At 37.9% G+C, this 18,641-nt stretch overlaps 1 protein-coding gene across 1 annotated transcript in view; it reads right to left on the bottom strand.

Moving 5' to 3' along the window:
* Nucleotides 1–18,641, bottom strand: part of CNTNAP2 (contactin associated protein-like 2) — a 1,244,457-nt gene that overhangs the window by 645,532 nt on the left and 580,284 nt on the right. The window contains exons 5-7 of the mRNA XM_014946966.1: nt 8,907–9,110; nt 6,488–6,672; nt 3,066–3,209 (exon numbers count right to left, since the gene is read on the bottom strand). Of these exons, the coding sequence (XP_014802452.1) occupies nt 3,066–3,209; nt 6,488–6,672; nt 8,907–9,110 (533 nt within the window). The remainder of the gene's footprint in view (nt 1–3,065; nt 3,210–6,487; nt 6,673–8,906; nt 9,111–18,641) is intronic.

Here is an 18,641-nt window from a genome sequence, read left to right as displayed (position 1 = left end):
AGGGTAGCAAATATGACTCTCCTCAGCATTTTTCAGTAACAGGCTTTAAAATTGGAGAGACTGATCTGTGGAAACTGAACCCAATTAGTATTCACACTGCTCTTAATATACCTCTGGGTAGGAAAATTTGATAAAGTGATTAAATCCCTAAACTCAAAATTCTCTGGACTTCTTGTTAGCTGCATATTCTAGTCCCTTCTCACTGATGGTACAAGGGTCAATATTACTATTGATATATATTTATGTTATATTTTTTGTTACATTTTAGTAGAAGACATAGAAAAGATAGACTGGATGTCTGCAAGTGTGTTCCCTGCTTCTGTCTTAGTCCTCAATCAAGCTCAGAACCTATTGTGCTACTTAGTGACTGCCAACTCTTGTTTGCAACTTGGTTCAGGAGAAAAGCAGACACCTCCATTCCCTTTCTCAGCGGTCCTTTTTCCCCAGCTCTCCCTTTTGGGCATCTTTATCACATCCCTCACCTATCTTCTATGAAAACAGACCAGGCTCCAGCAATACGAGCAACGGTAAGAGCTCAAGACCGTACGTCTGAGTCATTCTCTCCAAAGAGCTGTTGCCATCTTCTGTAGCACAAAGGACTGCCAGACTTCCCCTCCCCCCCCTTATTCTTACCCTCTAAATCTCAAAGAAAACTATTATTTATGTCACTGTTGGAATTTATTTAAATTTAAAATACTTTTAAATTGTCTTTACATCCTTAGTCTTCAGTAAATTAGAGATGCTTGGTGGTGCTTTTTTGCACAAAACACCTATGTATAAGAGACAACGTTTTTCTTTTTTTAACTTTAATTTTGTTCAGAGACAAATCAAGATTATCATCTTATTATCACCTTTGATTCTCTGGGCCTCTTTATTCTGTGAAATTAACTTGTCAAGTCCCTTTCACTGTATGACTTCTGAAATTCAACTATCTCCATCTAAGAATATTTTTTCTTCTGTCTCACACTTCTTTAATATCGTTCTTTCCTCTGGTTTCTTTTTTTCCCTCTTCATGACACTTCTCATCACCATACTGATTGCTTTGCTTGTGTTCCACTTCATTACATTGGTCTGCCTTGCCTTTTCAGACAATACACTGGTTTGGGGAGGGTGTGCCTCCTGTTACGGGTTTGTACAGGGTCTCCTACACTGGAGCTTTGATCCTTGTTGGATTGCTTGGGTGCCATCATTGTAAACATGATTAGCAACAACAGTAGTCTCAACCAAGTCTATTTTTCATGCTAAATCAGGCTCAAAACTTGGAGGAGAAAAACTTTTGTAAGAAACATAAAGATCCATGTTGATTTAGAGTAAAATTGATTTTACTTTTGAAGAACTGAAGCAATTTAAGTAATTCTACCGAAAACAAAGGTCACTTCTATTTTTATAGCCATTCTCAGAATTGGAAATCAACAGAACCATCAAATTAAACTCGCTTGCCACAGCCTCTTGATGTAGCACTAACGCTGCCAACGCTGCTTATGTGGGTTTTACTTTCATGTAACAGGTAACAGAATTTTAAAAACAAAGAAAGAAATAAACAAATATAAAACAGAGAAATGATTTTACAGAGACTTTAGAAGCCTGCTAGCTATGCCACACTTCTGAAAGGATAGGGTTTGCACTATGAAAAGCTTTTAAGTAACACTTCTGTTCCAGAAGAGGCTTTAAGAGTATGTCCTGTTAATTTGAAGGGGACTTGACAGTGCAAAATGGAAAGGCTGCTCCTGTGCAAAGATCCGTTTCAAAGATCAGTCTTTGAAAATCATGGTTACATTACGAGCTTGGAATGCACTGCAGGCAACAATTCACAGGCAATTTTGGAAAAAAAAAAAAAAAAAGTCAAAGATTCAGGAGATCATGTGGCTGCATCAAAAAAATGCAGAAGTGGAGTCTTCCTCCACGGCATATATATCATGCTCTTTGGCATTGACAATACTGAAAAAATTCATGTATAGAAAAGGTTGTAAATATCAAGCTGTATTACTGAGATTGTGTAGTCAAACATCACGTTCCAAATTACCCTTCATATTACCTTGACCATTTAACCATATTGTTCATACAATTATATGGAACTTCAGTATTACTGTCCGAGGAGTAATTAAATAGTAATCAACTCTTTGCACTTCATCATCACTGTGTATGTAAGTCTTTACTCTTTTTTTTTTTCTTTTTCTCACAGAGAGAAAAGCAGTAGCAGAACCATATGCATAATTGGCAGGACTTTGTGAAGGCTGTAAACTTGTACAGAAAAAAGCCTTTAACAACTTATTCAGATGATCTCAAACTCATGGCAATAATACATTTATTTCTTATCCGCATCGCCTTTGTATGCCAGCAAGCAATTTTTGGAACATTTAAAGCCTTAAAAATACAGTAATTAAAGCACATTCTTTCTTAATAACCCTGCCCATAAAGCCACAAATTTGAACATGAAAGCAACTATGAATGCCTAAGCAAGAGAAGAAATAGAATAAAATGTTAATAAGCTCTGTAATGTTAACAAGCTAAATAATGATTTTCAAGAGCCTAATATCTTGAGGCTTTTCAGAGCTACCAGAAAGGCCTGTAGGAGCATTCCCTTCCAGTGACTTTTGCACTCTAGCAATCCAAATAGCTCTGCAGGGATGGAAGATATCAGGATTTAAAGCCACAAGAAAGTTGCAATTGATTTTGGTTTTGGACTACTGTAATTTGGGAAGAAAGGAAAGAAGTACTAATTGGTTCACCTGATTTTCTTTTTAAAAGTAGTTATCTGACACTGAACGTTAATTTTGGAAAGAAGAAATGGGACCACAGAAGCAAAATACTCAGACATAATAATAAAAAAAAAAAAGTCACAAACGAAATGGGACCACAGAAGCAAAATACTCAGATATAATAATAACAAAAAAAAGTCACAAATGTACATACAATAAGATCTTTGGGTACGTGACAAAATTTCCTTTGTGTTCTATATCATTCCAGCATATCACAAGGGTACCAGCTACACACATGCACAAACCTTCTAGTCTCCTTTAGAAGGAGAAGCAGAAGCTTAGATGAACATTAAATCATGCTCTTACCATGTTAGAAGGTTCCAATTTCTTCCTCTTGGCAAGGTCAGTGATATTATTGCCATTGTAGTTGATGCTCTCCATGCAGCCTTTGAAATTTTTCCTACTGTTAGAACTTGGCTTCCCAGAAAAAGGCATGCCTCCGAAGGTGATCTTTGAATGAAACAGAACATGGGAAATAGGGACTGGAGGGCAAAGACTTTTAAACAAATTTGCTGTAGATGTATTTGCTTTCATTGAACACTCAGACATGGCAAATGAGAGAGCTGTCAACACTGCTTACAGACAGAGGAAGTATCAAATAAACACTGCAAAAGCAGAAAAAAATCTGTAATGAACTTGTGGTTGCAAATATTTATGGTAGTAAATCCCAAGTATTATTACAACTGTCCAAAGAGTGAGCAGAGACACATCACAGTCGTTCATATATGGACTGCTGCTCTGATTGCTACTGAGCAATACGTGTTTCAAACAAAGAACATGGAATAACTGTCCATCACAGTATTTTTCTAAAGAAGAGTAGAAAAGAAATTAGCCAAGTGATGTGATTTGAATCATTCACTCAGCTCTATGTGCCAGAGCTCAGACTACAACACCGCAGCTGTGGGCCCAATGCAATGCGGGTTCTCTTTAATGCTTATCTATCTACTTATCTGCTTTATCCAGAAGAACTTCATAGAAACACATAGTTAAAGATGGTATCCCCTGTTAGATATAAGCACATTCCACTACTGAGAACATGCTTTTCTCATACAGCTATAGTCAGTGAGGAGTTATCACATGACTTGGCAGGCCTAATCAGCTCCATAGAGAAGATGAACACCACAAAGACTCAGCCATCAAAGTTCTCTTAATGCTGAATTTCATTACCCTAAAATACTGGGTTATCCAGAATCTCTAGTGCCAAAAAATGAAGAAAAATGAATATTTTACAAACTGAAAGGGCTCATCTCTTGTGAAGCCTCTTCCTGTCACTCCGCAGAGACCATACGGGTCTCTACCCTCTACCGCATCAGGGTCTTTTCTGAAATGTTTAGAAGTGAATAAATGCTACATGTTTTCATTAACGTTTTGCAGCCCAAATGTGAGGAATAAGGGACTCATGGGATTAGTCCCTGCAATCTGTGTTAAGTATTTATATCCAATAGATATCCAATAGATGATGTCATAACCAGTAATGACACCTAGCTTCCCTGGCCCGTCAGCGCTCACAAAAATATCTACTTGCAGTCTGCTGCTGAGATTTGGCAGAGCCAAGCTTTTAAGTATCATTCATTGTTAATTCCATTTGTTATTACTGAGAGCAGGAAAGTGCTCTAGGGACAGATTTTCTATTTTCAAAGTGTCTAAGATATAACTTTCTATCCCAAAGAGGAGGCTTTGACTTGGCATCTAAGAACTAAAGCTGTACAGCTGAAACCCAAAACCTTTATAAATAGCACATACCAGCTACATAAAAGCATTTTGCAGGACACATCCTCAGGTATTATAAATTGACATGACTCGACTTTAGAGAAGATACAGTGTTTTACATGAACTGAAAAAATGTGACTGTAATATTTTAATGGCTGTCAAACGTTCTTTTGCATGTTATAGTCACATGTTTGGACAAGACAAAATGGAGAGGAAAGGAGAAGAATTGCAAAAACCACATACCATGATAATGAATTAAGAGGGACTCATAGGATTACTTTTTTTTTCCTTGAAAATGCAATCAGAAATTATGTTTATTCACCTTTTGTGCTTATTTAACTTTTCTGAAAGAGATCAACCTAGAAACTACTTTTTCTATGAAAAATAGTTTTGATTCTCCCAGGTTTATCTACTGCAATTAAATTATCACAAGGGCAACACGTTTAAATTTAGTCTGTGATGACTAACTTCAAAACCAGTGACATAATTGAGAGGAAAGGAAGGAGAAGAGGTTAAGGCTCTGGCATTTATATGAAAGACAGAAACATCTATCTACACACACTCAAATAGGTTCCATTAAACACAAGGGGATCCATGTATATGGAGACTGAAATGTATCTGTGAGAATTGCCAGTGAGGTCTCTAATGTCAGAGCAGAAAAGAGAGGAAGGTGAATCTCCCAGATTTTTACTACTTTTACTACAGGTGAAGTCATTATACACAATATATTTATTATGTAAACATGCAACATATATATATATATATACACGTTTATACATATGTGTGTGTGCGTGCGTGAATTGCTCAACTCTGGCTTATGGTATTCAGCCTAACTTTTTCTGTAGTTTGCTCAATGAAAATCTTCAGAAAAAATCTATTTAAGTGAACTTTCAGTAGCTCAATTCAGATTTTGAGCGCTCAACGAGTAATAGAGGTACAGGCAAATTTTTCATTATTTTCTCATTATAACTGCTACCAAAGAAGGAATTCATAAAGATTTTTAGAATATAAGTAAATATTTGATTCAGTAACATTTACAATCATAAGTAATTTTTTTCAAACATTCATATCATATTCTTGATCAAAAGATTGTTTGTAAAAACATCAATACACAAGTTAATTCAAAATTTTCTGCATTGCATCGTTTTGATTCCCTCTCATTGCTTAAAAAGTTGTGAGGATGGAAATACATGTATTTGGCTCAGCCAACCACATTAATTCTCATTAGAAACACTAAAGAGTGCAAGAAAATCATTATACAAAGTTTGTAATAACCAACATGCTGAAGTTCATATATCAGTTTAGAGCAACTGAACAAGTTCATAATAGCAGTAGCCAGAGTGTAATCAAACAACAAATCCATGTTTAATTACTACCAACACCTGTGTGCATTAACCTGGCTGATTAAACAAAAGTTTTTTTAGAACTTCCCTAAATCTTTATTGCTTCTTTATAAAAATAAGTTATTGATGGCACATTTTTGAAAATACAGGGAAGTACCTAGCTATCTGAGACAAGAATGATCCAGACCCATATTAGTAAAAGGGTTCTAGTCTGCTTGCTTTGCTAAAAATAAATACTAATTGTCACCGCAGAATGAGGCTTTCTGATTCTACCACCTGAAAACTACCTGAAAACTACCACCTGAATGGAATAACAGATTGTATGATTTTTTTTTAATCTGCTTCCTGCTTACAGCAGCTGTTTTTAGAAATTTTAAAAGTAGTGTATGCTTAGCTTGCTGAATAACATAGATCTGCCATTTTAAAACAGAAGGCTGAGACGACTCTTACACCAGATGGGATTTGGTAGACTAATGTAGAGATACTTAATTTACACTTAAGAGAGAGCAGTGTTGGAAAGAAAATTTCAGGAAATGAGAGGGAAAAAATAATTAAAACAAAAGTACAAAAAAAGTACCAAAACACCTTAAATTACACTAGCTTTCTTTTTAATTCTTATTTGACTTATCTTCATAAAGCCAATTTGAATGAAAACGAGCGAGTTTCACTGTCTACCTCATAATCCAGGTCCAGGTAATCAAATTCTCCGTTGGTTCTGAAGTGCTGCATGTGCCTGTCGAGGGTGAGGTTGATGTTTCTCCCGTGGCGCTCTATGATGATGGAGTGCCAGTGGTGGTCGTCCAAGAGGCTGCCCGTCATCACGGACGTGTGGCCATAAATAGAGCCCAGCTGGTTGCTGCCTAAGGTGGGAACAGAAACAACAGCAATTCTCACCTCATACCAGCTAGGCAAACATTTTCCTCAATATGTCACCTGAGTCACACCAGAGACCACGATCTACCAGTGGAAGAGCTGCTGCCATAAATACCAATAACTGTACCGAATACAGCAAATAGCAGCGAACTGTATAAATAGTTATTCATAATAGAAGTTATTTGGAGGCAAACCGGAGAAGCAATATCAAGTTTCGGTTGTAAAGTTGTTTTCAACCTGGGGTATTCTGTGTTTTAATCTCCAGACGACAGAAATGAAAAGCTGTCACCTCTGGGCCAGGTCCTGAGCTTCCCTGGCACCCGACTGATTTATGACTATTGAGGGAGACACGGTGCCCTGATAACAGACCTTGGTATCAAAAAGCCTTTTCAGTTTTAGTTCTACTCTTTGTAGGCTCTGCCAGTATAGCTATACCAGCCATTATATACAGGAAAAGGCTCAGCACAGACACTAACACTGCTTGTTTTGGTCTTTCCTCCTGCAGCAACCTTCCTAGTCCAGAAGTCAAACACGCAAGAGTACAGTTTTTCCAATTTTCTGCTGTGTTTTCCAGGGGCTTTTTCCAGTGCAGCTATGCCAGTCAGAGATCACATCTCGCTGCAATCTGACTGTCATAGCTAAGCCAGCAAAGGCTGAGAGCATGGATCTCAACCGAAGCAGAAAATGACTAATTCAGCAGTTAAGTTTAAAAAATTGCTGCACTGCGCCATAACTCTGTGCAGTCTTCCACATTCTGAATACGTGAGGACCTGAAGGACTTCTGCACCTGAGAATTCCTTACCATCAAGCATGCCTGCAGCTCAGACATTAAGGTTTGTGCATGTTGATAACACGTTCTGGCAACTCTCACTCCTGTGGCTTAAGACATTAGTCCCCTACAAACACTATACTGCCATTTTGCTGAAGGCCACTGTTGGTGGTTCAACAGCTGTTGGTTAAAAAATAAAAAAAATGCCACTCGCATCCACGAGCCTCAGTTTCTTCAATGCAGTCAAATCCAGTGCCAAGTGAAACTTAAATCCACCCCCACCTCCCCATCCTCCCTCCCCCACAACGTTTGAAACTAAGCCACTGGATTTCATCAGGCAAAAAGAACATCCTTGTCCATTGACTTTGGTGAAATGCTCTCAGACAGAGGAAAAATAACACTATAAACCATTACTTCTGTTTATTAACTGAGTGTGTGTCACAGGGCCTATTCCCATTTATCAGCCTAGTGATTTAAGAACATCCCCACCAACCACATATGTGGAAGTTACAATAGCTTATAAAGACAGACTGAACTGAAAAATGTGAAGAAACTGGAAATGAATGGGTTAGTATTGCAATTAAAATTGTTAAAAAGAAAGAACTGCTACAGGAAGATGGGCTTTCCTCCTCGTCATCTGCTCACGTTGATCTTTAGAAAAAAAGCAGGCGAAAATGCTAGTGGAAATAATTACTATTCAATGTAAATAAGGAACAGAATCATTTACTCTTCACATGACTGCAAGAGAACTAAGGAAAGTTACATGAAATCTTTTTCTAAAACTCTTTCGTTTGAAGGGGAAAAAAGTAATACCTGAAATCAGAAAAAACGTGGGGTTTTTTCATAATAAATGTACTTTATAAATTTGGTCACTGATGACCCTGTAGTTTTTCACTGGGAGGGAAAAAGGAGGCTGGCACTAGAGTAACATATACAGGATTACAACATCAGAGTGCCTGGTAAACTGATGTCTTCTTTCCTTTTCTAGTCCTACTTCTCAGATTCGAGGAAGGCTGCTGAACCTCAGCTTCACGTGGCCTGTAGCTTCCTAGATTGACACGTTTTTTTTTGCTGCAAGGTTCCTAAGGGAGACCTTTATTGATCTAGCACTGATGGCAGCGTCCTTCTCTCTCACAAAGCCACAGCTGAGAGCAAACAGAATTCCAGCAAGACTTCTTTCGTTTGCGGCAAGTTTCTAGTGACAATGTATTGCTGATGCTGTTTTCCTGCATGATCTCATTTTTATGGTATCTCACACAGAGTAAAAAGGGAGGAATGGAACAGAAAAAAAACAAAAAAACATACAGAAAGGGAATGAATAATATTTCTGATTAAATGATGTGGTTTACCATATTACTGGGGAAAAAAGGAAAAAAAAAAGTCAAAAAATATTTGACTTAAAATTTTTGTGAGAGAGCTAAAAGTACACAAAACTAAGTAATCGAAGCTTACCTAAATTTAAATTTAGAACAAGTTTGGCTTTCTTCAGTTCCAAGGTGATATAGTCTCCTTGCTGTCCTTCTCCGTGGAAGATTACACCTTCGCTTTCAGAGGTCTTAAATTTCAGAGAGATGACATCTTTCAGTGTTTTCATTTTCTTGTTCCTGAATCTGTATGGTAGCACTACATGGCCATCAAAATTGATAACATCAGCCCCTAAAGGAAAAAGCAAATAACATTGTTGATGAGTGATTATATATTCCCGTGGCCACTGGGAAAAGAGACATACCTTATGTAGACTGTACCTGAACAGAATAAAAAATGTGCAAATGTGATATACATTGTAAATACACTGAGCATAATTTAACAATATAAAGTAGGAACCAGCTAGGACATAAATTTAATCCATAGAAAATCAAAAAAGCAGCTTGGGGGGACAAATACTACAACTATACTCAACATCTTTTGATTTCTCTCAAGCGCAGCTGCTGCTATGCACACCTTCCTAATAACAGTTGAAAATGAAAGACAGACTTCTGAGTGGTCATTAATAATTCCTCTGATACCTCTTTAAAATCCAGCATAGGTCTCTGTGAAGACTATGTAAACTATATAATTTTGGGATTAAGAAAAAAAAAAGCCCTGTCATTTGGGCTCATTTTTGTTCCAGGTTCGGTTTTATTGAAAATCTGGGAAGAAAATTCAGGGATGCAATCATTGCCTTTTAAAGTCAATCCAATATTCGTATAAATGTTGCATAATGGCACAACAAAATTTCATGTTGTCTTATTTTCATGATTTAATCTCTACTCTAAAGAATAAGTCACAATTTTCTACAATTTTCTGAGGCTAGATCCATAGTAAAAACAGCCATGGAACTTGATTTCATTCAAGAGACATACTTCTGCTGTGTATTGAATCTTGTCTTTTAAGCAGAGCTTGATAAAAGATTGTATACAGATATTGATTTCTAAAATGTATATAGATTTAAGAAATCTCCTTTGTAAACTGCTTAACCTATGATGAATCACCAGTGCCTTAGCTACTACTCACATGAGCATTTCATCCTCAATATTTGCTACCGACAATTTAAATAGCCACTAAGCAAAATTTTTAAAAAGGAATTAATTTAAAAATGTTCATTTTTTTAAAGAAAAAAATATTTCCCACCCACATTCTTCAAAAACATTCACGTTTCATATTGACATACGAGTCATTTCATGCTCTGAATGAAATGGAGAATGGCATTTCATCACATATTCTTCAACCACTTCTGATTTTTGCCAACTTCTGTGGGATACCCTTTGGTGACTGCTTACAACTTTTTAAAGTTCCTAACTTGTTTTTGCTATTATAATGGGAAGTAATTTAATTCTTTCAGACCCTCTCAAAACACAGAAGCAAACCTAGTCCCGTTGTGTAATTAACACAGAAGAATCTTTTAAATCTCCATTAATACATTAAGCCTAAATAACTAGATATATTACAATTTGAATTTATATGGCCTACATTAGCTTGCTAAAACCTGTTGCCTTTGTTCTTACAACATACGTCAAACACGCATGTAAAAAACCTTACTTTCCACTAATGTCTGAAATATATTTTACACCTTAATTCAGAAAAGAGCCTAAACAAAGATGTGCATTCTTCCTTGTCTTGAGAACTTAGAAATCACTAAAATCATCTACTGAATCAATTTTTACTAATGTCATGTCATAAATTGCTATCAAAGACCTGCTTATGTATAGCATCTGCTATACATCAGCTTATATACATATATAGCTTATACATACACTTATGTATAGATCATATTCTGTAATTTCCAGAAATACTTTTCACAGTGACACGAGTTACCTGAGTGTCAAAGAGGAACATTCAATCAAGCTTCACGATGTTTAGCATTTATTTTCTAGAGAAAAGTATGTAAAACCACAACCAAGATTTCATAAATTATTTCTATTTCTCTGTTCAGTCAAAAAAATCCACAACCTATCTTGTATTCATTAACTAAAACACACCCAGTTGAGACTGAGGCTTGCAGTCATGTTGATTAAATGCATGTTTATACATCCTTACATCGTTCAGCTGAAACCGCTCAAAAGGAAGCAGTCTTCGAGAAATAAGGAGTTAAAATGTCAGCTGGGTTCCTTCTTTGAATCCCCTATCTCCTAACAAGGTCGACAACACTCTTTTGCTGCTTCAAGACATCATTGTGCTGGTCTCAGGACTACTCCCTACATTCCTGCCTTCCTCTCTTGTCACTTGTCATAGATCTGAGTAGTTGCAGGCCCCGTTTGTGCTCAGTCAGACTACATTTGCTAGATCTTACCAAATCACCAAGGTAATAAATTGTTTGAGAGAACAGAACAAGTTGATAGGAAAGAACACCAGAACATGAAGTAGTAGCTTCAGCAATTTTAGGATGAACCAAGGTCACTCCGACCTTGCCAAGTACACCTAGAAGCTACCCAAATTAGGAAGAGTTCAGAAGTTTAACCCGAGGAAGACTCACAAGACGATCCCCCGCCCTGACGAAGGCACCGGAACTCCCACCAGACGACTCCCCAAAATGGAAGACTCCGCCTATATATGAATATGCATGTAAAGATATGAATATGCATGTAAAGATGATGTAACCTACACTCAAACTTGTATAAAAAAGCTGCACTGATTACTAACCGACGGAACTCTTTGTCCAGGGCGGCCTGGAGAGTTCCCCAACGCGTTGTTAATAAATACCTCCTGCTTATGGACTTGAAAACTTAGTCTCTGAGCAGTTTCTATTTTCTGAGCAGTTTCTATTTTCTGAGACTGCAGTTTCTATTTCGCCTTTTGGGGCAAATTCGGCATCACAGCATAGTAAGTTTTTAAGTGGAAAGACCAACACTTCATGCTTCCCTCATTCAGGATTTTCTTCACAAATCACTAGTATAATACATAGTTCTCTACTACTTCCAGGCCATTTGTTTTGCTGACAGAATGATTCTCTGCATGCTGATGAAGGATGTGATACCTGTTTCTGGTTGATATAACCATTTGTGCTCTGCACACCTTTAATAAATCTGTGTATGTAATCACTCTAGGGTCGTTATCCTCAGTTGATGCCAACTGCTGACTCTCCAGGGATTATTGCAAAGTACAGAAGTTACAAACTTTGCTACCTTGCAGAAACTATGCTTAGAGCTCCTTAGACTGGTACAGAGGAGGCATGGCAGTGGAGAGGTGTTCACCTACAGGTCCACCTAACTTAGACTAAAGATAGCATTATGCATCTTGGTGCAGCATGGCTCATCATGTGATTTCACCTTCACAATGCTGCTGCTTTTTCAGTTCAAGAGTTTGAAGGACAAGTCATGTTTCCTGCAAATCAGCATCAAATTTATGCATTTCAGAGTCTACCTGAGATCAAAATGTTATAATTAAGTAATAAAATGTAATAAAATCTTGTACGCACTCATATTCACACATTGGCTCAGATACAAAGGCCACTAATACTAATGGGAAGAACATTAAACATATCAAAAAAACCCCCGTGGAAAGTAAATCTAATCATTGTGCTTAGCTTTTCAAGTCAGGTCAGAAAAAAGTTATAAAAATAAACTTTCTGTCTCTACTCGCAACAGCCAAAGACTCCACAATATTCTTCCTATGGGAGTCAAGGAGATCTAGAAGACTGAGGATGTAGATTCTATAATGGAAGTTTCATCATGTCTCCATAAGGCACTGTCCCTCTCCTTTCTAAAAGATTAATAGGCGTATGCGATACATTTCTGTTTCACACCTGGTTTTTAACATATTTGAATTGGTAACAGCTGACTACCATCAAACAGATGGGTAATAGTCACGGAAAGATTTGAAGGCTCTTTCCAATGGCCAAGATTTATATATAAATTTTTTTTTGAATGGATAGATTTCTTCATGGATCACATTGACACATTGCCATGTCTGTGGAAATGAGGTCAAAAGGAAGAAATTTATATTTCTGAATTTTTAATTCAAGACACTTCTTTAAATTATATAGAACCATATGCTGAGTCCTCCATAGCATTCTCTGACCTTTAATTACCAGGCTAGAAATAACCTGTACCATGTATACCTTCCATTCCTGCCATTACTTGCCTCACATAACCGGAAGCACTAGTTCTAGACTCTTCTTGCCATTAGAAAGAAGAGAGACAGGTAGACTGAGATGTTATTTGCACAATAATCCTGCGGTCTCAACAAAGTCTAGACAACAAAGACACGCGAAACCAAAGGTGTCAGATTTGTGGTTAGCAGTTGAACTCTGCAATGAAACAGAACACAACCATATACCTTGAACCTACCTCCAAATCTTCCTAAACACCAAAGAATTTTGATGATAAACTTTGACCCTATTTTTGTTTATATCCACTAAATGATGAAGAAATTTTATATGGTACATAAAACATGAACATTAAAATTGCCTGCAATTTCCCATTTTTACTAATATATAGTATATGTATTACATATACCGGAATGCAGCAATATATATTGTGACCAGCATCCTGGGGGGCATCAGGAAGAGTGTGAGCAGCAGGTGGAGGGAGGTCATCCTGCCCCTCTGCTCTGCCCTGGGGAGGCCCCAGCTGGAGCACTGGGACCAGTTCTGGGCTCCCCAGTTCCAGAAGGACAGGGAACTGCTGGAGAGGGGACAGCAGAGGCTACAGAGATGATGAGGGGTCTGGAGCATCTCTCTGATGAGGAAAGGCTGAGGGACTTGGGTCTTTTTAGTCTGGAGAAGAGAAGACTGAGGGGGGATCTGATCAACACCTATAAATACCGAAAGGGTGGGTGTCAGGGGGATGGGGCCAGTCTTTTTTCAGTGGTGCCCAGGGACAGGACAAGAGGAAATGGGCACAAACTTGAATGGAAGAAGTTCCACCTAAACATGAGGAGGAACTTTGCTGTGAGGGTGACAGAGCCCTGGCAGAGGCTGCCCAGGGAGGGTGTGGAGTCCCCTTCTCTGGAGATCTTCAAGCCCCACCTGGATGCTCCTGAGTGCTGTGCTCTGGGCAACCCTGCTTTGGCAGGGGAGTGGGACTAGATGATCTCTAGAGGTCCCTTCCAACCCTGACAACTCCCTGATTCCATAATTCCATAATGATTTGACTTCTGTGGGTTTGTGGATTCACAACACGTTGCCCATGAAAAGGCAGGTATCCCGTTTGTACCTATGCCATCGGTGCAGTTATGCATGTGTGTTCTTCACATAATTCCCTGAAGCAAATTCGTGTCACAAACTTTAACAAAGCTGAGTAAAAGTAGCACAATTTTCTGAAACCTGGCCCTGAATCGCTATGTTTTGAAAATCATTCAATTAAAAAAAGAAACAGCAGTAATCTTTGATTAAGCAGCTTTTTTAATGCATAGCTGTGCTGGCAGCACACACAAGGGTCTGCATGATAATTCAATCACCTACAGATTACACAGCAATTATCTTTAAGAGTTATCATATGTAGGACTGCGGTAATGACTTGTGTTCCTTCTATGATGACACTCAGCTATTTAATAACACGATAATTAACATGATGCAGAATGGTACTTAGACAGTAAACCATATAATTCCTATAATTGCAGTGTAAATATGTAATTTTTCTCATCCTTAGCCACTCAACTACCAGCATTAGCAGGAAAGAGACCTAATCCGTCACATCCACTATGTTCACCTGCATTCAGGGAAATCTGACTCAGAGGCTACTGCTGCAATCAGGGCAATTTTTTTTTTTTTAAAAAGTGAAATTGCAAAGAAAAAAAAAAAAGTGAAAAAGGGGAAAAGAGGGAGAAAGAGGAGAAAATGCAGAAAGATGAGGGAAAAAGAAACTGACAATATTAAAAAAAAAAAAAAATACATTTAAATAGGAAATCTGATTACTTTCAATTTGATTTCTCCCCTAATGGACTTAGGAAGGAATTTTTCACAGAAAGAGTGGTCGGGCGTTGGAACAGGCTGCCCAGGGAGGTGGTTGAGTCACCATCCCTGGCTGTGTTTAAGGGACGTTTAGATGGGGTACTGAGGGATACGGTGTAGGGGAGGACTTTGTAGAGTAGGGGAGATGGTTGGACTCGATGATCCCAAGGGTCTCTTCCAACCTAAACGATTCTATGATTCTATGATTCTATGACTTCCAATGATATGGATGGACTGGATAACACTGTTGACATCTTAAAAATATATTGCCACTTTCAACTGGCGAGGAAGATGTGTTAGGCTTTATCCAGAATATGTCTGAGATGCTGCATTAAAGTCTTTTCAATAGTTAATGGCATCACTACAGTTTTCCTCTAAAACTTAATAAAGTCAGAAAGCCTTAAAAATATCAACAAGGAAATGGGTGACACATGTGACCCCATTCCTAAATCTCAAAGGAACCTAAGTCACCAGTCATAGGTCATCCTATCTACTTTGGTCCTGTACTTGGGGCCACATGCAGGATTTGTGTCCCAGTCTGTACCTCAAAACAGGACATTTTGGTAAATTTGGCCAGGGAACCAAATCTGTGTAACAATATTTTATTTGGTGCTCCAAAATAATTTATTAATTAATTATAAAGAAACAACTTCAAATCAGACTCAAGCTCCAGAACTTCTCTATTTCCTCCCTTTCTGGTGAGAGAAATGTAACTATCCTCACTGTCAGCACCTGAAGGATGAAGAAGATGCTCATTCACAAAGACTCAACACCGAGACTTTGGCACAGCTACTTAGCTTCTTTGATGAAGGCACTCCCTGGAATTACTAAAAAATCTCTGCTATCAGACACGGTAAAATACCACTGAACAGAACAAAGCAGAATGGCAAAGTACTTTCCAGAAAAAAAGCTTACCTTACAGCAAACAAAGTCAACATTATTAATTGCAAATTTAATACGAACACATATTTTTAAATTGCTACTGTTCTCTGAATGATCGATTCTACAAAGCCTGTACAGAAAATTTCACTGGGATTAAAAATACAAATGTTCTCTACTACCGATCCACAGCGACCTTACTATTTCCATTTCATCTGCTTAAATCTTCTCTTTAGATTAAACAATTTTTAGAGAAAAGACCTTCACTTCTCACATTCTTTTCTTACACCATAAGTGTCTGAGTTACTAAAACTATAGTAATAAATGGCATTAACCACAAATCCTCTGAAAACATCAGAGATGCCTCAAAGCATCTCTTTGGCTGGGCCAAAGCATTCCACATGTGTAGTTTCATTTGTTGTGACTATAAGTCATGGGTACTAAAATACCATTATGACAAACATAAGCACATAAATAGTGTATTATTTACATATTTTAACAGCACAAATGAGGTTTTCTCCTAGCAAAGCAAGGGATAAGGCTCAAAATCATACCCAAAACAAATTCTCATTTTGCTATTATGGCAAATTACATACGCAGAAGTTACTACAGAGGAGTAGTTCCAAGTATTGTCAACATGATAGCATGTCGAATTTCCCTCTGGAGTCTTAGCAGCTCGTATCTCAGGGGCACTGAGTTAGAGATGCATCACTACATCTCGTTGCACCAGAAAAAATGCGGACGCCACATCCCAGCACAGCAGCCAGAAGATCATCTCCTCTTTTCTGCGTTCTTACCATAAGGCAGAGAGCCAAAGGTACCCTGTTTGAGCGTTGCCTTCGGGTGCTACAGTCCAGCCGTAAGGACACGGGAAACTCCGTGGCTTGAAATCTGCTGCAGCAAAACTGACACTGCCTTTACTCTCTTTTTCAAAAGGCAATGTATCTGCCACAGAGGTGAAAAAAAAAACCCCAAACCTAATACAGATACAGACGTGTCTTGCATATACAATAACGCATGCTTCTTCATATTCTAGATGCATAAGGTGAAAGAAAATCTACTTTAAGTATCTGTTGCCTGCTTAGCTTCCACTGCACTAAATCTGAATCCTGTCATTATCTGTGATGTCAATGCTTGAAAAAAAAATTTAAAAAAGACATTTGTTATGATGTTTGAATTTTTTTTCTTGCTAATCTTTACATTAGATATAAAGCAGATATGGCATTGATGAGAGATATGGCATTGATTTTTAACTCAATTCTTGTGTAAAAGGCACAAACTTTATTCTTTTATTTTATATACTTACCAGAAACGCTGAAAATAATCTGTGAGAAAGTATTCCCTAAGGAGGTGAGAATGTTTTGCCAAGTTCTGAGTGCAGTATCCACTGAAGATACACCAACAGCACTGGGTACTTTTCAAGTTTTCTCTGAATTTCGAAGCACAGGCACTTTTTCCCTATTATTATTATCATCATTGTTGTTATTATAATGCCAGAATACTACTACTACTCATCTTGCTAGCTCTTGTGCAAACGTCTGTAAACATGTGGTTCTTTGTCTAGGATAGTTTAATGCCTGATAAGAAATAAATGCAGTAAGTTAAAATGAATAAGCAGTAGAAGAAAAATTAAAAGGAAGGAAAACAATATAAAGAAATGTAACCTAATGACTGTGGCTAAAAGACCCCTCTAATCCCTCCCCCTGCCCTCTTTTTTTTTCCGAAGGACAGTTGTGTTTCTGTAATTTATGTAGCTCTGTTGCTACACAAGCAGACCATGGCTGGAGACAATCATGTTGTGATGGGTGTATACACCAGTGCAGTGCTCTGCGGAGCTACACCTCACTTCTGGTTTCTTTAATATCAGATAAAGCAGGTTCTTGGGGAAAATCTGGAGGTCTGGTAAGGCTTTATTTACAGCACACGCAGAAGAAAACACTAAAGCATTTGAAGGAAAGTAAGACTTATGAACGCAGACTAAGCCTCCAAATATGCCACCTAATTATTTTCTTAAGGATGTGTATAACTAGGATAATTTTTCAAGCACTTAACACTATGTTGATGAATTTTTTTTCTGCCAGATCTAACGTAACATAAGATTTTCAAGTAAATTCTCTTCCATTAATTCTTCAGCTTTCTAGAAGACAACTTAATTTAAAAACAAAATGGGAACATTTTAAATTCTGCTATGTTTATACTACGAATTGGATAAATGAGGCAATGAACATGTTTATAGTACACTTTGCAATCCAGCTTTAAGCCTACGCATCCAAACCACAGTTTATAAATTAGACAAAACTGAATACTATGCTCCTGTAGTGGACTACTAACAGCGAGAACTGAGGTGAGACTGCAATTCATAATAATCTTCAGCTCAGATCAAAACTAATCCTTCCATACTCTGTTCTGGTTTGTGACTCCAGAAAGTCAATCACGATGCACAGTATGAGATGGAGTCGATTTGAAGAACTCTATTGTCCTGGTTTGAGTGACACAGGGCTAACTGCTCTTCTAATGCCTGGCAAAACTGCATTTTTAGAAGGCTCTAGTGACTGAATCTGTGAAAACATTGACTTTAAAGCCAGCTAGGCTGCGTATATTCAAGGTCTCAGTGTTCTTGAGCCTCACCAGGTGCAGGGATGAGGAGGAGTGAGGCCTGGGCACTTGACCCAGGCTGGCCAACAGGATTATTTCATACCATGAATGTCACATTCAACATAAATTAGAAACTTTGCTGCATAGTTCTCTCTCTCCCTTGGTGGGGGTGGGTCCAGAGAACTCCTTGCCCCAGTGCCAGAGACCTGAGGCCTTCCCTTCCTCCAAAGCTCGCAGTGTCCCACATTTGCCGTCCCTGCTGGGAGCGCACAGCTTCCTACAGGTAGAATTGCCTGAGTATATATCTTGTATATATTAGTATCAGGATTAATACTGTTTTCTTA

This window comes from Calidris pugnax, unplaced genomic scaffold (genome assembly GCF_001431845.1).
Source record: "Calidris pugnax isolate Ruff unplaced genomic scaffold, ASM143184v1 scaffold71, whole genome shotgun sequence".
NCBI classification, from domain to species: Eukaryota; Metazoa; Chordata; class Aves; order Charadriiformes; family Scolopacidae; genus Calidris; species Calidris pugnax.
The sequence above is the reverse complement of the archived record's forward strand: the minus strand, read 5'-3'. Positions and strand labels throughout refer to the sequence as shown.